The sequence below is a fragment of the Rhopalosiphum maidis genome, chromosome 3 (assembly GCF_003676215.2).
Source record: "Rhopalosiphum maidis isolate BTI-1 chromosome 3, ASM367621v3, whole genome shotgun sequence".
Lineage (NCBI taxonomy): Eukaryota > Metazoa > Arthropoda > Insecta > Hemiptera > Aphididae > Rhopalosiphum > Rhopalosiphum maidis.
The window spans coordinates 42,012,832-42,037,302 of record NC_040879.1 but is presented as its reverse complement, the minus strand read 5'-3'; the positions used below and the strand labels follow the sequence as shown (position 1 = coordinate 42,037,302).

The 24,471-nt window shown below is 27.1% G+C and overlaps 1 protein-coding gene across 1 annotated transcript in view; it reads right to left on the bottom strand.

Moving 5' to 3' along the window:
* Positions 1 to 2,265: 2,265 nt before the first annotated feature.
* LOC113556246 (homeobox protein SIX6-like) overlaps positions 2,266 to 24,471 on the bottom strand; it is a 36,840-nt gene continuing 14,634 nt past the window's right edge. The window contains exon 3 of the mRNA XM_026961078.2: positions 2,266 to 2,781. Coding sequence (XP_026816879.1) covers positions 2,397 to 2,781 — 385 coding nt within the window. The 3' untranslated portion in view covers positions 2,266 to 2,396. The remainder of the gene's footprint in view (positions 2,782 to 24,471) is intronic.

Genomic DNA, 24,471 nt, shown 5'->3' with positions numbered 1-24,471 from the left:
ATTAAACACTTACGAAATGTATTTGGCATTTCAATTAAATCAACTAGGTAACAACGATAAAAACTATTTAAATCATTTATATTTTATACATACACACATATACATATTGTACATGTCATACAATATACCTACCTACTCATACAGTGATTATTTTCAAATCGATTGCACACGCCAATATTGCATCGTTACTCGCGTATAATTGTGGCGAACTTAATGGCGGTACCTACATCGCAAACAAATTGATATTTTTAATATTGCAGTTACCCGTCATTTGTCACTCGCAATAGTCAGTGGCCTCATATAATATATTAATATGGTTTATTTTAGTTAAATACCATAGCCCTATCAAGCATTAATTGTTTTTGGCGGGGAGGTGGTCGAATGAATCAATAACAAAAACGATACGAATGAAAACTTTTATAATGTTTTTGCTTATGAATACATGAAATTCGCGAAAACCCGCGAACTTGTGTTTCAACTAAATGACAAATATTACCTAATAATGTTTAAACTTATTTTAGGATTTTATTAAGTTTATTTTTGTGAAGTTCCGTTTGAGTGTGGGCGTGAACATGGGCGGATAGGCCATTTTTGATCTACCGGGAAATTTTAAAAAGGGGCCCCGTTTATGAAAAAAAAAAAAGTCTAAAAAGGGCCCTATTACCGAAATACGAAGGGGGGCCCACCGGGAAATGCCCGGTTTCCCGGTAGACCTATCCGCCCACGGGCGTGGAGAACATGTAGTTAAACCATAGCATCACTCGCGCGTGTTAATAAGTTACCTACAACCTACGCGATACCCGTGTAGCGTGTACATCAGTAACGTCGGTAACACTGTTAACAGTCTCCGTCGATCTTATGAACAAAGTGTAACAACATTCAAAATTCAAAATTCAAAAAAAAAATCGAAATAATGGAATCTATAAAAGGTTGATAGAATTAAAATAATATCTCTATTCCAAAATTTGAAGATCACAATAATTTCGAGTTTTACAATATTATATATTTATTAGTATAACGATTTTTTTTTTTAATAAAATATTGTCTAACGAAGAAATTATCGCGTCTTTCGTTTTCTTACAATATATTAATATATCGTTGCTTGTGCTGTATTTGTTCTCTGCGTACGAGTGAGTTAGAATCGAATAATAATCATGCCAGAAAAAAAAACCTATAAACGAGATAAAAATAAAAAATTAATATCGCGCAAGTGAGATGTGTCTGGTCGTGCACAGTTGTGTCTGTTATCTGGCAATAGCTTCAAAACAAGGTAGATATGACTAATATATCAATATAGTTTTTATTATTTTTAAATCTTATAACTTTATGATTCATATAAATTTGTATATAATGCGTACGAACTAATAATTTCGACTAATTATATTTTCAAATTTCCATACCCATTTGTAGAAGTATGAAACTGTTAACTGACTAATACATTACACGTTTTTGTGTTAAAGATGTGATGGGTATAAATAGCATTGTCTTTTTTTCCAATGCCGTAATGTGATAACTGAAATAAGTCAGTTTGAAATATAAACAAAATTAAATAAAATGAACTCGCATTTATTGCGAAATGTATTAATATAATTATCCACATAATATTACGTATGTATGAAACGCATATTATTTTGTACAGGAAAGCTAGCATAACTCATAAAAATAAGTTATTTTATTTGAAAAAAAAAACGAATATAAAGATGATATGGTAAATCAGACATTTTAGAAATTAGCTAGACCAGCTAAAAAAATGACCATTAGACGATAGCACATGCGTACTGTCTATGCACTGCAATATTAAATAATAATTAAAATACATTTAATACAAAATCAGCTCAAAAATTATTCTTAAAATAATTGTAAGTTTAAAGCTGTTCCGGTGGTAAGTACCTAGGCATTTGTGGTGTTGCAGCTCATTTTTACAGCTAATACATATAGCCATAAAGGCTTTTAGTCATAGTCTCAGTTTTTTAAAAATTCAGAGAATAAGTTTTCTTACAACCACTGTTAAAAGTTTTATAAAATGTGCGATTATCGATCAAATTAAGTTATTGTTTATTAATAAATAATAATATTTTTTTCTTTGCTGGTCGCAAATCGACTGACGGACGTGTTCGTTGTTCCGGGACACAAATTGTGGGCTCACTGAACGTTGTGTTAATATAATATGTTTGATATTATTAGAAAAAAATGAAAAAAATAAAATCAACTAAAAAAATAATAATAATATTTATACTTATATAGATAATGGGGTTTTGTTTATAATTTGTGCCATTTTGTATTTTTTGTTTTTAAAATACATATTATTACCTAATAATACAATAAGATAGAGGTACTGCTATATAGTTTACATAATAATATAATATATATTATGTTAATTAAAAATCATCAATTCATTATGAATGCGATGCGGCCGAAGTTTGTGGTATGGGCTGGAGCATTTGGTGATGATGATTGTGGTACAGGTGACTGAGATGATTGTTGTTGTTGTTGTTGTTTATGTTATTGTTGTTGTTGCTGTAATGGTGTTGGTGAGGATGATGGTGATGGTGATGGAGGTGGTGTGACGGATAGTCAGACGGGAACATTTCCGTGTCAGAAGCTGGGTATCCGGTCACCGCTGTGGCTGTGGCAGATTTGAGAGCCGCAGCTGCCACTACAGAACCCATTTTTCCGCCGCCCGTGGACGAGGCCACGCTCTGGTAACACATCGACTTGACACCATGCATGTCAGTCATTTCGTAGTTTCTGCTGTCTGAACTACCGATACTCAGCAAATCACTAAAAAAAAAATAAACAAAGTTAGTAAATCGACTGCATGAAATGTATTATGAACATAAATGTAACTGGTCTTTTGGAAAAAGGTATAAAAATAAATAAATCCATCATTTGGAGCGCTCTGTAAACTAATTTGATACAATTAAACTGCGCAGTGATAAAATATATTTATTTTTTTACGTGAGTGGCGAGTGCGACTCATTACAATGAGACGTACAATATTATTTTATCTTGATCATTATTATACTTATATACGGCATGTTCTTCATCTGAACTACACTTGAAAAACAACCAAAGTATATTGCGTTAGAATGACCTCATTGCAATTTTTCGTAAAACAAATTGCACATATCAGAAATTAATGGTATCTATCTATCTATAGTAATAAATAATAATTAATAACTAATAAAAGCTATAAATTTAACCCAGTCAGCCTCTATGTTACAAACGTACAATGTATATTTTACAATATAGTTTTTGATGTTGCTATTAAAGTATTTAATTTTATTATTAGTACCTATTACGGTATAGTTTGATTAATTTTTTTCGAAAATGTATTTATTTTATTATCAATATTTAATTATTAAAATAAAATATTAAATATAAAAATATATGTAAATAAGTTTTAAGTGTCCCCACTAATGAATGTTTTAGAATTAAAACAAAATAACTAACATTGTTATTAATCGTTCGAATATGAACTTCAATAATTGTCAATAAAAAAAAACCGTTTATCATATAATATATAATAATATATATTAAACTTATATGTATTTTTATTTTTGATTACTTCATAAGCTAACTATGAGAAACCTTGAATTAAATTCAAGCCTTATATACACATTTTAACTGAAAAATAATTTGCAAATTTTTGTGATTTTGACGAGTTTTGTTAAAATGTGTGTTTCAATTTTCAAATGCTTATTTAAAATAAATCGTGCGTATCTTTAATATTTTTAAATAGGTATAGTTAAAACTCATGAAGAATTTTGTATTACATTTTTAAGCTTTTAAATCAAGTAAACGGTTTTTTATCGACATTCATAAAAAAAGTTTGTTTTGACCCTTAGTAAATTATTTTAGCAAACAATGAAATGATCTTTTAAGAGGCCTGTCTCCGAGTGACCTGTTTTTTTGCTCAAAAAATACATTATAGAAAACTCACACCTTTTGTAGAATAATGTGATTTTTAAAATAGAAAGACCTATCAGTGAATTTGATTTTAATATTTTAAAAATTATATTTCCCAACAATTTGAATTTCACCAACTTTCACAGGTTTTTATTTTTTTTTTTAACAAAAATTTAGTTTCTCCTTGTAAAAATTAAAAAGTTTTCTTATTTTTAGAAAAAAAAATATATCGGAGTTGGACCAATCTACGAGATGTAGTAACGTGTTTTTTGAGCATATAAAATCACGCTTGTAATACATTTTCAGTCTGTCGGTACTGTTGACATTTATGTGTACGTCTGTAGATGGAATCCGCAACCTGAGCAACATTACTTACACTCACACTAATAATTAGGGCTCGGATTTATATGTATTTATGAGACCAAAATATGTATTTACGTTAGTAAAATATGTACATAAATATGTGCTAAAAAAATCAAAATATGTATTTTACTAATATGATTTATTTATTAATATTTAATTATATAATATATCCATATGAGTTTGAGAGTTTCTAATGAAACAAATTATATTTTAAATAGTAAAAACTATTTAAAAAAAGGTGTTACAAATTATGGGGCTAGGTAAATTGAGTTCGAAATACCGTTTTTGTGGTAAACTGAGTCCCGGATTTGAAAAGGTATAAGGTAAACTGAATCCCTGTTTACAATAGGTTTAGTTTCCAAAACAGAACATTTTCTTTCTCACTTTTACATGCTTAGTACTATCTGTTATGTTAACACAACTGGCGTGGTTAAAAATGTGCTTTTTTTGTTTTTAATATCTAATATAATTCACTAGGTTGTATATAAAAATCACAATTAATTAAATATATAATATACGAATTCAAGTCAATTATTTTTTATTTATTACTATTTATTGTTATTATGTACATGGTAAAAATTTATTTGATATTTTCTTAACAAATTCAAATCTTGAAATATTTTTATTTTCATATTTCAACATTTCTTGTCTCAAAAACAAATTTTTCTATTGTTATTTTTTTCATTTTAATTACCTTTTTGCTACGTATTTTTATATATGTATCTATTTGAATGTAATATTTAAGTAAGCAAATCGATAATCATTAATTGATGTCTAGTCACTATACAGTACTCGTTGAATGTAGAGACTTTTTAATTTTAATTAGGTACATCGTCGTTATTTATAAATTATTCTTTCGAAAAATATTATTACTCGAGACTCAGTTTACCTAGCACGTTAAAGTTTTTCGGACTCAATTTACCTAGCCCCAATATCCATCTAATTATTTGGGACTCAGTTTACCACTCCTGACAAATTATAAAATAGAAATAAAAAAAATTAAAAAAAAATAAAAATTTTATCTCTTGATTACAATTTATGATAACAGCCATTTTGAAATTTTGAAATTCAAAAAATCTTCGATTTGGTCGTAAAATTGCCTTATATTGACTAAATGATCATTCGGCTTCCACTGATGTTATTGGACTGTATTGCATTTTGACTATGTCTGAAGGAGCAAGTTATATCTACCGTAGATTAAGTTCAATAATTGGTATTATTTTGTTACTATGTTGTACTTTTGGAAATTTGGGAAATTGTTTGTATTGGAAAATACAATCGTACATAATTAATAATTATTAAAAAAATCGTAAATGAACAAATTGTCAAAATATGTAGGAAAAAATGGAATTACCTATTGAAAAATATGTAAAACATGTACTTATGGCAAAATATGTAAAAATATGTAAAATAAAATATAGTTAATTTCATTGGAAATCCCTTGAAACGAATTTATCACTCACTTAAATTAATTTATCAAGTCAAAGTAAAAATATGTATTTACATATAAATCCGAGCCCTACTAATAATCATTTACGACAAACCCAAAGGTATCGGGCAGCGGTAACAAGCATACAAATTGCCTAAATGTTACCCCTTATTAAAAAGTCACGAACAGGTTTCTTATTGCTCAAAATTATTTGTTTATTAGATAATAATATTCAGAAGTTTCGTGTGTTGATAAATAAATAAGTATGAAAAGTTGAAAACTAAATTTGAAATTTTATTGACCTTTTTTTGCTTTCAATAGTTTTTGATCCACTAGATTTCAAATTTTTAATTTGATGCTCTCTAATAATTTTGAATTGCTCATCTGGTATATTATATATAATACGTATTCCCAATGAATATCTCAATTTTTAAGCTACTATCCCCTTTAATTGTGATATAACATTTTTTAGTTTTAATCCAAAATTATTATTTTGCAAATTGTAATGTTTAATAAAATTGTTTAATTGTTTAGTTAAATATTGTTCATTGTCTAAGTAATATACTATTTTAAGGACCAGCCGGTTAGCAATTAAAAAAAAATTAACAAATTGAAATAATTTATTATTACTATCTATATATTATTTATATTTTATCATTAATATTTGTTTAAAAAATCTAAGAAATAATTAAATAACGACTTAAATCATGATTATAAATTTCTTAAATAAAAAATCGGTGAAAATTGAAAGGAGTAATAATTAATAGAAAACTAATTAAGTATTCAGTATTTACTTTTGGAAGAACCTAGGGCAACTAATAATTTTTATTATCAGAGGAAACTTTAATTTCAGATCATTTTAATAATAAGTTCTTAAGTAAATAACATTTTACTAATTTAAAATTTCAATTTTCTAATATTCTGAAATTAGAAATGGTCAATAAAACAGGACAAATTACCGTGTGCAGAAATTATGAAAAGTGAGACATATGAAATTAAAATGAAAAATACAATTATATTTAAAAAAATTCAACTAATGTTTCAGTAAAACAGGACACATATAGTGCCACTGATTTATTTGTAATTCATAGTTCAATTTTCCATGGGTTGGAAATGGTCAACTGTACATATAGCTATATTTTGATGAATAGTTCAAAGCCAATACGTTTGTCTAAATGTGTCAGGTGCATAAAGAGATTATCTTGGATGAAAAATACGGCTTCGTATTAAATAAAAGAAGATAACATAATGTTTACCAATTTTACAATTATAAACTATACTTAGTGTTAAAATATAAAAATATGCTTAAATCAGAATACATAAAAAAAATACGCAATTAATATACATATAGTATATACAAATGAGTAATGTTTTGATCATAAGAAATCCATTATTAAAAAAATAATTAACATTTATCAGGTTTGAAAATCTATATTTTTTTTTTATCGTATATTTTTAAGTTTTTACTTTTTTAATTGACAATATACATTTTTTATTTCATATTTTAAAGTAAAATATTCTTGTTATATATACAATATACATAAAACTTGAATTTCGAACAACTATTTGATTATTTATCATTTATAATATTTTATAAGTTTTAATTATTTAAAGTTAAAGAGAAGAGGGGTATCTACTCTACACACTACATAGTGTAGATTCACTAAACTTCAAAACTTTAAATATCTTAAGTATCAATTAGATGCTCATTTTATCTTATTATTGTCTTATATTATTATTTTTATTGCTAATTAATAATTATATTGTCTTTATCATGTATAAATTTATATTTTTGGATCTCGGTCTGTTCGGCTTTACCCAGTGAAATGAATTAATAAAATATATAAATATAATTATAGGTGTATCATTACGAAATGTCATTAGATGTATTACAATAACATGTATGTTTTTTATAACTGCTTATAAATACAATTCACTAAGTTATAAACACATGACTACATTAACGTAGACACATTCATAAAACAGTCTAGCTGTAGGCTGTATGTGCGAAAAATGCTCACATATTAATTTTATAAATGAATTAAACAGTAGAATTTAATACTTCATGACTTATCGTTGTGTTTATTATTGGTTTAAATAATGGTTTAGACAAACTAATGCTCATATTACTCATTTATGTTTGTTTTTTTTATACTATATATATAATATTTAGTATTGTCATTGATTATAATATTGTTTTAATATGTATAATTAATGATATAGTATTCAGTTACTTTATTAATATTATAAACTCAACTCCAGTACACAAATTTTATTTTTACTAAGAGTCAGCATAAACACATTTTTTATGAATAATTTAAGTGTTGTATATTATTAGCTATAAATTCCTAAATGGCTATATATTTTATTATGGTATTTAATTATCATTCATAAAAATGTTCATAATATTAATGAACTATTTACCATTTTTTATATCATACACAGTGTATCTTAAGCCGTATCAACGCATAGTTTTTTTTATGATTAGATATGGATCGATAAAATAGAATATCGACCAAATTTAAAAATCGTGTTAGGTTAATTATTGATTGATTCTGGTAAAGCTTTTTTCTGAATACATTTGTTTGATCGATTCATACATTTTAGATTATTAACTTATAAATCTAAATCTAAATTTTTCATATAGCATTACTTTATAAGTATAATAAAAACCAACTGCCTAAAAAACGATGATTTAATTTGATTGATTTTTATCAACAAGCTATGTTTTTAGTTAATTATATAATCATATATACCTATTACCTGTACCTATACCCTATACCTATAAGCATAATGTAAAAAAACACGAGATAAACAACTTAAGGTACCTAATATAAATAATTTTTCGGAGATAATGGCATACAATAAATATTATAGACTGCTGAAGGTTAAACTTTAACCGTTAAAGTTACGAATATTATAATATTAGTAATAACTAATAATGATATATATATATCTAATAATGCATAGTATGATATATTATCGTATCATAAATATTTTATTATAAGGTAGAAGAATATTCGAGAATGAATGTTTATCAATTAAAACTAACTTCAAAATAACATAGTACCAGCCTATAATATGTAGATAGGTAAATATATATATCGTTGTATAGACAAATAATTGTATATACCTACTCAATGATATGTGTATTACACATATTATCTATCTAGTTATTATGTAAAATGTTCATATAGTTATACATCATTGTGAAACTGATTATTCATAACATCTATATTATAATGATATTATTTTGGTCGTTATAATATTAAACCAAATACAAGGTTAGTTTACTTAAAAAAGAATCCTATACAAAACAAATACGTATAAAAAAACAATTTTCATTTTCTTTAAGATTTCAAAAATATATGTTGAATACATATATACTATAATATACTGTTAGAGAAATTCTATTCAATAAATTTACATATTACATATAATATCTTATTGATGGTAATATTGTAGAAATCTAAATTTAAATGAATAACGCAGTGTAAATTATATATATGTATATATATAGGTAAAATTATTTATAAATATATACAAAGTTAGTCATACCAGCCTTGTATTTTAATATTCGGTACACTAACTTATTATAGTATTTTCAGATTGTATACCTAGTCTACATATAATATAATTTAGTATCACATAAAGAGGTAAGTTTATCCGTGTATTTAAATATATAATACATATCCGTAGCCCGTAAATATGATTTCCACATATCTATATGACCATTTGAAAAGCACACCAGTTACCATTAATGATTACTTCAGTATCTTCAAAATAAAAATTAAATGGTTTTAAGACGTTTCAATGAATATAATAATAAATTATTGTAGACTCTGTATGTATAGACGAACGATTTGAATTGTCACTGTTGAATGTTAGATGATCACGAAATGTGCTTAAAAATATTACTTATATTATTTATCAATTTGTTTTCTGTATTTATTTAGAAATGTATTCAGCCAATTCGGAAACAAAATAATAATATTTATGATTGAATGTATTACTATCGTACTGATGTACTAATTTTTACCTATTCAATTAGGTATGGACAGAAAATCATAAAATAAGAAAAATTAAAATATTACTTTTAAATGTTTAGTTTCACGTAGTTATATTTTATTAGATTAGAGTCTAGGTACAGGTTAGAGCTAGGTATACAATTAACAATTATTATGTACAATATACATTATAATTTAGAGACTAATATTTTATTACCCCACGTACGTGCGCATTTGTCAATGAGTAATACCCACCCACATACTATATATTATACAATAAAGATGTTATGATGAATAATAATTTTAATATTGTATAATTATAGAATATTCCACAAATAATAATTATGTATACAAATTATATTATGTTATTTTGAGGAGGGATTTGTAAGTTTGTTATTCTAAAATATCTATTGTTTTAGTTTTTTTTTATTCCCTCTATATAAGAAATATTGTTTCTTTTATTTTTATTATAAATACTATTTTATCATAGAAATTTTAAAATTAATGAAATACAGATTTGTCTAAAAGACATTTTGAGTTACACCAAAGAACAAAATAGATTTCGTCGAAAATTAGTTTTGCGATAATGTTTTACTTTCTAACTCCCGTGGTCCAAAGTACCTAATCAGAAACTATCCTCAATGTTAAAAAACAATGTTTAACAATGTTAAAACATTTTTACTATCCTAAACGCTGATGATAAGGAACACAAAAAAACTCATATCATTGAAAAATCAATACATTCAACGTTCGACTTAGAATGTAAAACATATCTTGTGATATTATACTAAGTAATATAAGTTGATAGGCCGTTACGACTCGGTATAGTTTTTTGTATATACTATATAAATGATATATCATTGAATTAAAATGTAATATATGCACTCGGCAGTTTATTTAAAATAGTGTGGTAGCCACTTATCCACCTTTTTTTCCTATGTTATTTGTATGCCTTTTAAAAAAAGTATTTATACCTAATAGTCTTTACTGTTTTCAAACATTATTAGGCCTATTTCTACATGTTAAATGCATATGATTACATTTTTAAGGGTGACATTTATGAGCGCTTGTTTAAAATATTTAAGTCCAAATCACTAATTATAGTAACTATAATAATAGTTGTATACTAATTGAGCCTTATACTAAAACTAAGAAAAATAAATTTAAGTAAAAATACTAAAAATATAGATATTACATTAAAAAAAATAGTTTATCACATACGTTTTAACTATTTTTAAAGCATTTAATTTAATTATTATATTAGATAAATATTTTATAAAACTATAATTTACATAATTATATCTATTGCATATTAATGAAATGTTCAAAATCAATAAAAAAAAAAAATAAAAAAAATTATAACCATACCTATAGAATTTTTTGTTACGGATAGTCCTGTCTGTAAAAATTGGAACTAAGATATTTTTTTTTAAAGTTTGACGGGATTCAAGATTAATTATTAAAATATGGGAAAAATTAAGATTTTATTTTAAAATTTACGAGATTAAATCAATAATTATACCTAATCTGAGACTCAATTCGTTCAAAAAAGTTTTATTTGTATCCAGCTATAATATATTAACGTACGATATTTATTAGCTGTTTTAGGTATTTCAATATAATATTATACATTACGTCGCATATCGGGTGTTTACATATTAAATCTGCGTAAATCTGCAGTTGTATGGTTAAAATATAATCGACATGTATCTATAGAATTGTAGAGAATAATGTCAAATCAAGCGTAGCGATGGCCGAAATATGTTATCAAACGCTTGGCTTATTTGATTTTTATTCGAAACGATAAAACTACAACCGTATGCCACAATTATTTTATCAAACAACACTCATTATTTCAAAATCTATTAATGCCTTTGAAAATATTTTTTTATATAATTTCTATAATTGAAATAAAACAACTATATTATTTGGAGTAAACATTTTTAAAATTGTTTAAACCTAAACTTTGAATACTTATAAACTACTTTTCCGAATTAAGATTTTTTTTGCATCAAAATACTTAAAAAAATATTCTGTTTTAGAATATGAGATAAAAATGGATGTTGTAAAACACTTAAAAAATTATAACTTTTTAATTTACTTAATTTTAATTTAATTAATTTGATTTCAACTGGAAAAAGAGTAAAAACATTTTTCTCAAAAACGTTAATAGATTATTAATAACAAACTAATGACTATAATGAGTGATGATCGACTTGATCGATAAAGTAATCACTCAGTATAGCGAGTAATCAATTAAACGCCACGATAGTTGATAATAATAATCAGAATGGTACCTATATATGTATGTATATTGTATATACTATATAGTATACATTATATTTAACCCAGTAAATTTTAATAATTATGCGCGGTATAATCTTGCTAACACACTACACGTCAAATAGTATTGCATGTACACATCAGTTGTTACAAACATTTTCGTTTGATGACCACGCGTAATTCATTTATCGCAACGATTTAGCGTGATAAACTGATAAATGAGTAAATTAATATTTTAGGAATATGCAAATAAATCATTTAGGTACCTACACCGAATAAATTTATTAGGAAGATCTAATATCTCCTAAATAGGTTGTCAGCTTTATTTTTCGTTGTATTTAAAGTAGTTGGGTCCCTTTCCGTTCTGTATTATGTAAGATTAGATACTCGTATTATACATAAAATACAATGAAAAATAACTTGAAGGTCAAAGATGAACAATATTATTTGAACATATTTTCTTTGAATTATTTTTGAAAATGTTAATGTAGTAAGCGTTTTACTATTACTGCAGCCATCACATTCTATTACGAATTTTTGTCTAATACATTCAATAAATTAGTGTCTTTACAACTATAAATAGTAATCATTATATTTATATTTTATAGCAAGTATTGTAAATATAATATTATGTACATACGTATCATAATGACGGCGCGGCGCCGTCAGTCGACTACTGCACGGCAGCTATGACAAAAATACAAAATAAAATAATACACGGTCGTGTATATTTCGCCGACGTGGTGTTCCGCGTATTTTTCTTCATATATTCAGACGGATAGGATCCTAATGGTCTCGCTTGGTGGCGACAACGGCTGAGATAAAGCAAAACCGTCATCGTATAATATGGTATATCGTACATGGGTACATATGTGATATATATATATATATATATATTTAAATACATGCCCAAACAGTAAAAATGTCTAAGACATCATATATAATATAATATATGACCGCTGAAAACCCAAATTTTATATCGCTAAACAATAATAATATATCTTTCAAATTACAAACACTTGGTCATTGGTATTTTTCAGACCTCCGTATCGTGGAATACACACACACACACACACACACACACACACACACACACACACACACACACACATATAGGTACGTATTATGGGTTAGTCCCTTTTGACTAGCTGGGAGAGATATGACCACCTCCGTCTTTAGACGTCCTTATAATAAATGCGTTTCTGTGCCTTTTCAGACGTATTAGAGATGTTTGTTTGTGTGCTAGAAAAAAAATAATTTACGCGCCGAAACGGAACGTTTTGCCAAAATAGAAGAATGCGATGAAAAATACTGTAGTATATAGGTACGAATATAATTTAATTATATAAGTTAATTTATTTATTTTAAATATTAATTATTATGATAGCGCTAAGTTAAAAATAATAAAGTGTAGAGTACCCCTGTGCAAGATATTTAAATTGTATGTATTTTTTACATATTTTATTGTATAATTCTTGTATAATTATGAGAAATATAATCAACGTTTATAATTTTATAATACTAATGTCTATCTATTTGTCTATTTCTCCGGTGGTTTTAATGAGAGCTTTTATAGTATATATGTTAAATGTATGCATATTATGTATATAGTGATTGAATTGCAGAGTATGTACCGCTCTATAACTCATATACGATTTACGTGAGTTACGTCTGTCAGATAGTCAGATAGTAAACACGCTTAAAAACGTAAGACACTCTAACTATACTTTTATACAATATAATTATACAAGTACTTTGTACCTGTAATAATAGAATCCAAGGTTAAGCATTAATATGTTTATAGTTAAAATTAAGTAAAAGCGTCAATTTAATATTAAATAAGTTAAATATATGTTGTAATTTTATTTTTATAAATTACAAAATGTCAAATTAAAAGATGCGATTTAGTGTCTAATTATTAGACATTACCGGTGTAAGTCAATTTTAGTGTATTTCGGTTCATTGAAAAATCTACCATCCAAATTTGTCAAAATAATCAAATAAAATATATGCGCGAGTGTATCTTTATGTAATACTTTAATTATTAATTAGTAATCTAGTATAGGTATCTTATAAATGGGAAATATTAAATAGTATAATATTTTACATTTATAACATCTAATACATATAAAAGAGTAAACTTATGGTCTAAATCCAATCTGGTTTTAATTCGATAATAACTTATAATAGGCGTATAGCTATAACCCCGAATCACTATAAGATACACTTATATTCCGAAATATTCCATATAAAAAAACGGGATATAATGAATTCGTCCCGGTCCAATAGCATATATTTAAAACATCATAGTTATTATTATATTACTAGATAATTTTAAAAGAATAACATTAAAAAAAACGCTAAAAAATAATTCGTATCACTTGTATTATTCGCGCAAAGAAATAAAACTAATAATAGCATACAATATAGGTGTATAAAGTAGTCAAAACTGTGAAACGAATAAACAACTATTCGATATGTTGTTAATATAATATTATATAATATATATTCGATAACCGATAAGAGCAGTCAATAGACAAAGAAAACTTGAGTGGTTAAAAAACGCACGGCAGCCGACGATGAGATAATTTAATCGAATAAAGCTATTACGAGAAAAAATGTAGCACGTAAGACGCGGTATTATAAAATACAAGAGCCAGTAAGTTTGCTACTTGATTGTTCTCATTTTTAAAAAAAAAAAATGAAAATTTATTTAAAATTTAGAAAATAATTTTTTTTTGTTTTTTTGTAAATTTTGGTAGTATGATTTTGGTCAGTGTTACTAAGAACTCAAGATGTTGGCAACTGAAACAGATAGTGTTACGGATAACAAGGAAAATTGTGATAAAAAAAGCAAGATTATTGTTCAAGTTATAGCTGCGTGTATTTATATCAGTATTTTTATACGTTGTCAAAACAGTTAATTATAACTATGATACATCCGGCATACGTATTAATGTATAATTGTCCTTTGTTGAGACAGAGACGGTCTATACTATAAATTATAATATATTATACTCAGGAGTCAGGAACTGGTTATAGGCTTTAAGTAATATTTGTGAGGAATATATTGTCTATAGTAATATTATAAATTATAATACCTATTTACCGGGTTTCTTATTCGTATACCTAGGACCAAGAGTTAATCATAATTGTATATATATATACACACACCTATAAATATAGAATTATAGAATTATACTATAATATGCAATATTTCAATAATATATAATATTATGACTAATTTAAAATAGGAGCAATGAGCATTAGAACATTCCAAGACTACCGTTTGTGCTGAGGAATTTATGAGCGCCGATTAATAATAATAATATAAAATCAGTCAACCAAACAAAATTTGAAAGATAGAACAAAAAATATAACGTGTAGGTACTAACTACAAACAACAACGTTATAGAGTTTATTATAGGCTATATATTATTATATTATGTATTATAGATATCATACGTTATACTATACACTTGTATATTCAACGAACGTATAGCAGTAGCGTCGACCTTGAATGCAACGCCGTGCAATGCACAATGTGTGCATCTTGACTTACCTATATGCACATTGTGTGCATCTTGACTTACTTATATGCACATTGTGCGCCTTACTTTAATAGCCGAATGTACATTATATTATAATGTTTTATGCATATCACTGTGGATGTGTGTAACGTTGTTGTGTTATACACGTACGCCTGTCTGTGCTATATAATTTTGAGGTCGAACGGCGGCCGAAACAGTGAACAACAGCATAATATTATTATTGTATCATGCGCTTGTTCGCAAACGTCACAAGTCATAATATAGTGCACCATGGAAATATGTGGAAAATAAACGAAAAATGAACAGTCTACAGAGTGATTCACCAAGTATGCTAACCTCTATTTTTTCCTTGAATAATACATTTATTCAAATTCTGATTTTTGCAATTCTTAATGTTTTTTGTACTACATACTTCAGAAGTATTTTATTATGATATAAACTTTTGTTTTCAAATGAAATGGCCCCTTTTAAATGTAAATTATTTAGTGGATATTAAAAAAAAATTGATGTTCCTATTTCATAATTTGAATGAGTATAATTTATCAGTTATTTAAATGATTATACTGAGAATAATAATTAATAGTCTTTAAAAATGGTTTTACAAAAACATTAAATAGATGTATAAATTTAATATTGAATCTATTATATTTTATTATACTTGGACCAATGTTGGTTATTAATATTAACTACTATAATTTTCAAATGACCCATTTCTTTCAAGCCTATTATTATGGACCTATTAAACACAAAATTAAATAATTATTTATTTAAATATTAATTTTAATATGTCAACATTTTCAAAAAAAAAAAAATATCTGCTAAATAACTTATAGTAGTAAAATCGTCCTCATTTGAAAAACAGAAGTTAACGTCTTTATAGTCTATGAGACACTCCTTATAGTAAGTAATACAAACAGTCCAAAGAACTTAAATTATGGTACTTTGTTATATTATAGTTATAATTGAAAGTTAAAAAAAAATCAGGTTTTGAATTACTGCATTATGCTATTATGGAAGAAAAAAGGCATATGATCATGATTAATATAACCTTATTGTATAATTGATTTCGTATGTTGCACATAGGATTTTGTGTTTTTGCTAACGATAAATATTTTTTATTACTATATGATATTATGTCGATCGGAATTTTATTATGTCACAGACTCCTACACTAGATATAAGGAATTCGTGTCATCGAATTAATCTTGTCTCATCATTTTCTTGATTGGAAAATTGATGTAGTACCTAATGCGTAAATAATAGTAAATAGGTACTGATGTATAACTAAGTGTATAATTTATTCTTCAGTATAACTATATAGAAAATGGCAAGCACTAACACAAACGTCATATCTTGTACAATAATGATACATACCAATACAAGACCAACTCTGTACTACCCACAAGCCACAACTCACCAGTAACCAACCCGTAATACTCAATTAAAAATTAAAATTTAAAATGATCAGAGATATTTATGCTAGTGGAGATATAATACGAGATCGCGGTGCTCTACTGCAAATCTATAAAGTGCCGTATTATAGCATTATATACACATTTAGATAATTAGAAATTAGAAATTAGAATATTATATTATTATCTCAAACTGAATATGTCATAGTCATAGTTTTACGTTGCAATATTATAATATTAAACGAAAACGCGGGGTAGACGATTTTTTTTAGACCATAATCGGATGCACCGGGGAAGCTATAGGGTAGCAGGCATAATATTTGCAACGTAAGTATAATTTAGGTAATATTCACGAAATATGGCGAGGATGCAAGGTCAATATTACGTAAAAACGCGGGAAAAAATGCACGCATGTAGGTACGATGTCATTGTAAAATAATCCGCTGTCCGTGAGAATTGCATTTTGGAAAAATGCATATTATGTATAATGTCGCCACTCTGCCGCCGCGCACCACCACCACCACACCATTCATCGGTCGGTCACACGCCACAAACGCACTTACCGCCGACCCATGTAATATATTGTTATTATTATTTTGACGTCATATTAATATTTTCATCAAACTGTCAAACCTTTAGTTTACCCTTTAGTTTATTGATTCGTAATAGATACTCGTATATAATACAATTAAAAAAAGGGTTTTATCTTCATTATATTCCGGGAGGTTAAGCACAAATTTTTTTGAAAAATCCCGCACGGATACCCGGTGATTAGAATTTAAAAAACCTGATTGAATTTGATATATTGACAATTCAGTATCTTTTAATTAAAAAAAAACATCGATTAATCGACAGTGGAGGTATCGGCTATTATATGAAATAATCGAACACTCTAAAATTATGGTGACGTCTAATAAAGTAATAAATCATTTAATAATAATTTGTAGACGCATATTTTCAAGCGTAAGTACGCGGGAAAATAAACAAAATCCGTAGATTTACGGCGAACGTGTCGTCAGTCAAGAGAAAACACACGATTCCTCGTAAACGCGCAGACGTCTCATCACTCGGGAATTTAACTTTGTAAAAATAATAATAATGTGTACACGCCGATTTCATAATAATTCGTATCATTATAAAATATAAATCTTTGTAAACGAAGTACGCGCGTTTGAATTCGAATTCTGAGATCTACGAAATGGTATCAAATTATTAAGTTGTATGGAATTCAATTAGGTACATTTTTATTTTCGTAAATTATAACGTCGGTGCTATAAAGGAAACACACTAGGTACCCTAGCCTGTATATTTAAACATTTTATATACATTTTACAACAGTTAAAAGTTTGAAGTAACATTTTCGTTAAAAATATAAACTTGAAAAATTATACACTAATATGGTATTAGAAATAACTTACGGATTACTTTACAATGGCATATCATTATAAATTATAATATATATACAATAAACATTGAGTATCTACTACCAATATTTTTTCAAAGGAAATTTACTAACTTCTTTAAATGATGTTATAACATATAAGTTATATTAAATTAAAACCTGGGCTAGATTAATGTACGTATGCAACATTTTTTTGAAGCTCTATAGAGCGAAGTAAAACCGTGAACGTGAACTCAATTCACTCCAATTGTTTAAAATTTAAATACTCATAAATACTAAGTAGTCATATTTAATTATAATTACCTATTGGTTCGGATATTCGATTTTTATAAACATTCTAATTTGGTATAAAAAATCAAAAACTCATTATGATGTAAAAAATCCTAAGATATTAGGATTATATTATTATATAATAATTATAATTGTGTTGTACAACGATATCAAATCGTGTAAAAATATTATTTTTTCTGAAAAACACGTACACTTGTCATTTGCTGAGAAAATGGTTGCTTAAAAATAATCACTCTGTATATTAAAATAATATTATGTCTATGCATGTGCGTGCATTTACAATGTGTAATCGTGTAGGAGGGTATTGCGTAATTTTACCGAAGACTTGACTTGTTATTTTATCGGAATATTTTTGGTATCCCTGGTTGCACGTGCGTTCGTTGTAAAACCGCGGACAGCGTACAATTTAATATTATTACGCCTAATGTCTATCTATACATAATAATATTGAATAGGTGTTGTTATTATGTACACAGTATATCACACGGTTTTCGCGGAAACGGTTTGAAGGCGAAAACAACACAGACGGCGACGCGCACATAATAATATTATGCTGTATAAATGTATAATATAGTTGTACATAGCGATATGGCGTGGTGTTTATAGAGCCTAAGGTCACATTATTGTATCTATTTTAATTTAATATTATGTCGCCCATTTACAACGATTAAAAATGACTAAACGAAAAACGAGAGCACGCCTCATACAATAGTGAGATTTTGATAATTATTATTATTTTTATAAAGAAGAAACCATTAGACTAACTTTAGATCGTATCGGACTTTAATTTTTGAAATAACTTTAAATAACGACAGAAAAATACAATTTGTCGTACTCTACCTCTCTTGGTATATTTTAAACGTTTATTACAGTATCTGGATATTTTTAAAATTAGTCTGCATTCATCTTAGTATCTTACATTAATAAAAAAACATTGAACATGACTATTATACGAGTCACGAGAGCCTTGCCCGTTGAGGCTAATTTTTGTACTAAAACCGCGTCGCTTCCGACGCTTTTAACCTAAATATAGATGATTTACGAATAATAAAATTAATTAATTTAAATATTTTAAAAGTTAAGTGCTAAACTAATCAATAAACCGCAATGTAATTGTCAATAGACAGTAAAAAAATATGTTATTTTATTGTTATTAATTTTACTACCACAGAGACACAGAGTTTTTAGTATATTCACAGCTAGACTACGAAGTACGATTATTTAATAATATTGATATATTGAACATATACTTACAATTGCCATTTGGTAAATTAGTAAAAAGTCCATTTGCTTATTTGCCTTTTTCACTACGTGTACAAAAAATGTGTACACGCTACATATTATGCGTTATACGTAAAATAGGGATATTAATTATGCGTGGCCTCTCTGTTTTCAGTTAAAAAAAAATATCAAGACTGATAAAAATATATAAATGCATTACACGCATTTAAAACGTATTATAGAGTAAACTCTATTAATTATTATGGCAGGTGTCATTGAATTTTATGTACCTACATAAAAATTAATTCATAGCAATCAATGGGTAACACGATTATTTATTTGTATTTTTTTTAATTTAAAAGAGCTAATTTTATTTTATAGCAGAAATCAATTCCGGGGTTACATAAAATGAGATTTTTTTGTACAGACCAACATTTTTAAGTGAAAATTCTGAATAGGGACTAGAACAAAGTCGCCCATACAGACATACGCTTTTCAAATAAGACAAATTAATTGACGAAGTCTTATTGTAGTTTCCTATATTGCATGAATAAATATATGTATATATATGTATATATTATACTATTTATACTATATCAAGTAGTTGTATATTGTGTAAAAATATCTTATTATATTGTATAACACTATAATATATTATTCGCTTTCCACAGTTGGGGACGTAACAAAGTAGTGTTGTGGAGCGAAGGCGCAGGGATGACCCTGGCCGATTCGATTTTCCAATATATTTTATGTACATTGTATATACACGAAAAAAACTGATAACGTATGTGATACAATATATTATAGTGTGGGTGCACGCGTGAGTGTGAGAGAGAGAAGTCCTTCAGGAGTAGTGTGTGTACCATATGAATTGTAAACAATTCGATTTTTATGGCTTCGTGTGATGACACCATTGATGCAGCAGGAGTGGGGCACTTGCCCCCCTGAGCCTCAAACCGAATTATATTTCTTCATACCAAACGTATAAGTTATGAATTAAAATTGAAATATTGAATAAGATATAAGAACATAAAGTCTAAAAATACTAGATAGTTAAGTGGGATCTACACGTCGTTTTTTAGTTAATCGATTGGTCTATCTGTAGATTATTTAAATTACGAATTTAACACTAATCGTTTTGTGCTTTATACATTAATATAAGCTTTTACTATAACCGACAGCAATAATATCGATATTAAAGGATATTATATCAATCACATTTTCAAAATGCATTCAAATTTAACACTTCCAATACAGACAATACAGTGATCACTCGACACTTACTGTACAGCAGAGCTTTACGCCTTTACCTACATGCATTTTTTTTAAAGGGGAATTATTGGAACGTGTGAATTGTTTTTTGAACCTTCATCGCAAAATGTTGGCATTTGACCCACTAAAGGTTCACCACGCCTATTATAGTAGCAATATACATTTGAATACAATATGTAATTATATAAAAATTCAACTATACCGCAGGTATCGTATTTTAATGGTGCTGCAGATACCATTTGATTCAAGTGTTGCAACATATTACAATTTAAATTATCCACCAAGTGATATAAACTATTTATAATTTATAATACTGTTATATTAATTGTTCAATATTCTTTGATGTGAATAATAATTATATACGTCTATATTAAAACACAAAAATTGTCCGAGATATCATGACATAACATGGCTTGGCAACGCAATAGCGCATCATCAGTGCAGTTCAGCTGTATAATAGAAAATAACTTTACGGTGGCGGATTTAAAGGGAGAAGTCAAGTGGCCTGTCCCCCCCCCCTTATGGCCCATTTGCCTAACGCCTATATATTAATAAACTAGAGTACTAAACTACTAACCCATCGTACAATATGAGTTGTGACGTAAACCTTATGACTTATGAGTAAGGCTAGGGTCTTAAAGGAGTTTGCATGCTTTTCAATAATCATTAAAAACATAGCTAAGTAGTATAGGCATTTTTTTTATAGTACAAGAAGTTTAAAGCAATCATTTTTAATTTGAAAAATATTTTCAAATTAAATCAATACGTGACAGAGAATAATATTTAATATGAATTTTCTAGAAATTGGAAAAAAAATAGATTAAAATAATTTAATATAAATTATTAAATAATCTATTTATTGCGCGTGTGCTTTCCCAGTTATTTGTGTATTGTCAACTATTGTGAAAAAAACATAAGAATTGGTCGATCAGCAATATGCCGGTTACCATCAAGTTAATGCCAATTCGTCTGTTCGTATCGTATGTCTTTTAGTTTTGCGTTAATAATTTAACATAGTTTGTATAATATTATAGACTAGAAGGTATACATTTTTTTTTGTGAACATTTATTTAGAAATGCCTAAAGTAAAAACAAATACATAAAGTCACCCGCAGGAATATATTTCTGGATTCGGTAGTTTGGTGTTGCCAAAAAGTTTTACTGTTTTGTAACATCTTAAAACTAAAAACATATTAAGTCAGTTAACTGAAATAATAAATCAAAAAAAAAAAAAAAAAAAAATCAACAGCTTTTTGAATTTATTCCACTGACATTGTCCATTTAACAAATATGGATATGAAGCTATTTTATTTGTTAATATTTCTTTATAAAAAATAGAAAATATAAGATTTAGAGTATTTTTGGAAAAGTATAAAGGAAAAGAAATTCCAAAAGAGGTCACTCTTCATAAAGACTTTATATATGACAGTAATTAAGAAAAAAATACGAAATTACGTATTAAATAACAAAATATGTTATAATATAATATAATAATTCGCTGTAATAGCATGTGTCCGATGTCCAGTGTTCGTTTTCGCGGTACAAACATTTATTAACGAACAATCGTCGCTCATTTTACTTTAAAAAAATATTCAAAAAATTAATTTGAGTAATAAGATTTAAAAAATTATTAAATCCCAAACATGCATTTATAATTGAAATTTTTTCTTGTGTAAAGGCAAGACTAAATATGAAGAAATTAAAATAATAAATAATAATAATAATTGATAATAAATTTGTAACATGGTTTTTTAATGAAAAATAAAATATTTTAAACAGCATATTTTAGCATTTTTGCATTTTTATAGAGCATTTATGTATATATATTTTAAAATTTTTTAGAGCATGAAGTCTTTAGCCCTAGCTGCTTATGAGTAATAAACAATTTAAAATTCAACTAATAAATGTATTGAAATGATAAAAATTGTTTTGGTTAATTGGTTACTTTTAAAAATAATAAAGAAAATATATTGATATTTTTAATCGAATGGTTTCTAAAGCAGATATTATGTTAAATAATAAATATTAATGTTACAACGCCAGAAATATCGGAGTTCATATAAATGACAAGCTATTATAATCACGGATTTAATTTAACCACTTCAAGCACGAAGAGTATATTAAATTTACAATATGTTTTACATAGTTTTGGATAAATTAATGTATATTCTAAAAGTGTTTTTGGACAGTCAAAATTCTATGAATTATTCAAACTACAACAACTTAGTACTTACACCAAACTATACTTAACTCTCAGCGCCAAGAGGATATTTTTCATTCATTTTATATTCCCTGCAGTGTGTTGTATGTATTAATAAGTAACGTAATCATATATAATTGATATATATTGATCAGTTCGTGTAAAAACTGTAGCCAAAGGAAGCCACAGAAAACATATTCTATAAGTAAGCTATATTAAATACATTTGTAATGTTATTATTATGTATTAAAAACTAAACATATATAAGCATTTGATATCGGATGAATCACTTTGAATAACCCCGCATTTCTCATATTATATACCGGTAGGTGGGTTAGGACTTTTGATAGTATAATAATATATAATAATTTGTACATGGTAGATATCCGTCTATCCATCGTGATGCGCGTGCACGGCACGGCACACGCTGTAGCGCACCTGCAGCCACTGCGGGGAGTAAATCACGCTAACGGGTGAGCTTTTCAATTATTTAACACGCGGTGCGTCGAATCGCCGCCGCCCTGCTAATCCTCGACATTACGGCTGTCGTTTCAGTGGGCGTGTTCGACTGAACACAAACACACATACACTCCCGCGGACTCACGCGTCGGCCCGTGGGTAATAATAATATAACTAATAACGTGTGTACATTTAAATATATATATAATTTATACGATATTGTGCATCCAGCTGCCCGTCAGCACCAAACTCTAGCGCCATTTTAATAATATAGTTAGAGGTACCTGTGTGTATTTAATGTTATTTTAAGGTGTAGCAAGTGGGGCGGGAAATCTGTCATTAAAAATTCTAAATTAATTTAATAACTATTCAGGAATTAAACACGGAACACGGTGAAGTTAGTAGGTATATAGTTATTAGCTGGCCATTCTTAATAATAATTGATTATATAAATCAAGTTAATAAAGTCAAGAGGACAGAAAAAATTAGAGTGGTTTTTCTATTGCGATAGTTCAAATTTCTTAGTGAGTTTTGCGTACCTATAATATATAATACCGCAATTTAAAAATGTTCATAACTCGCTAAAAATAGAACTATAGCGATAAAAAACCAATAATCTACGAACTCAAATAACGTTATATTTAATTAAGTTTTAAAATCGGTCAAATCACT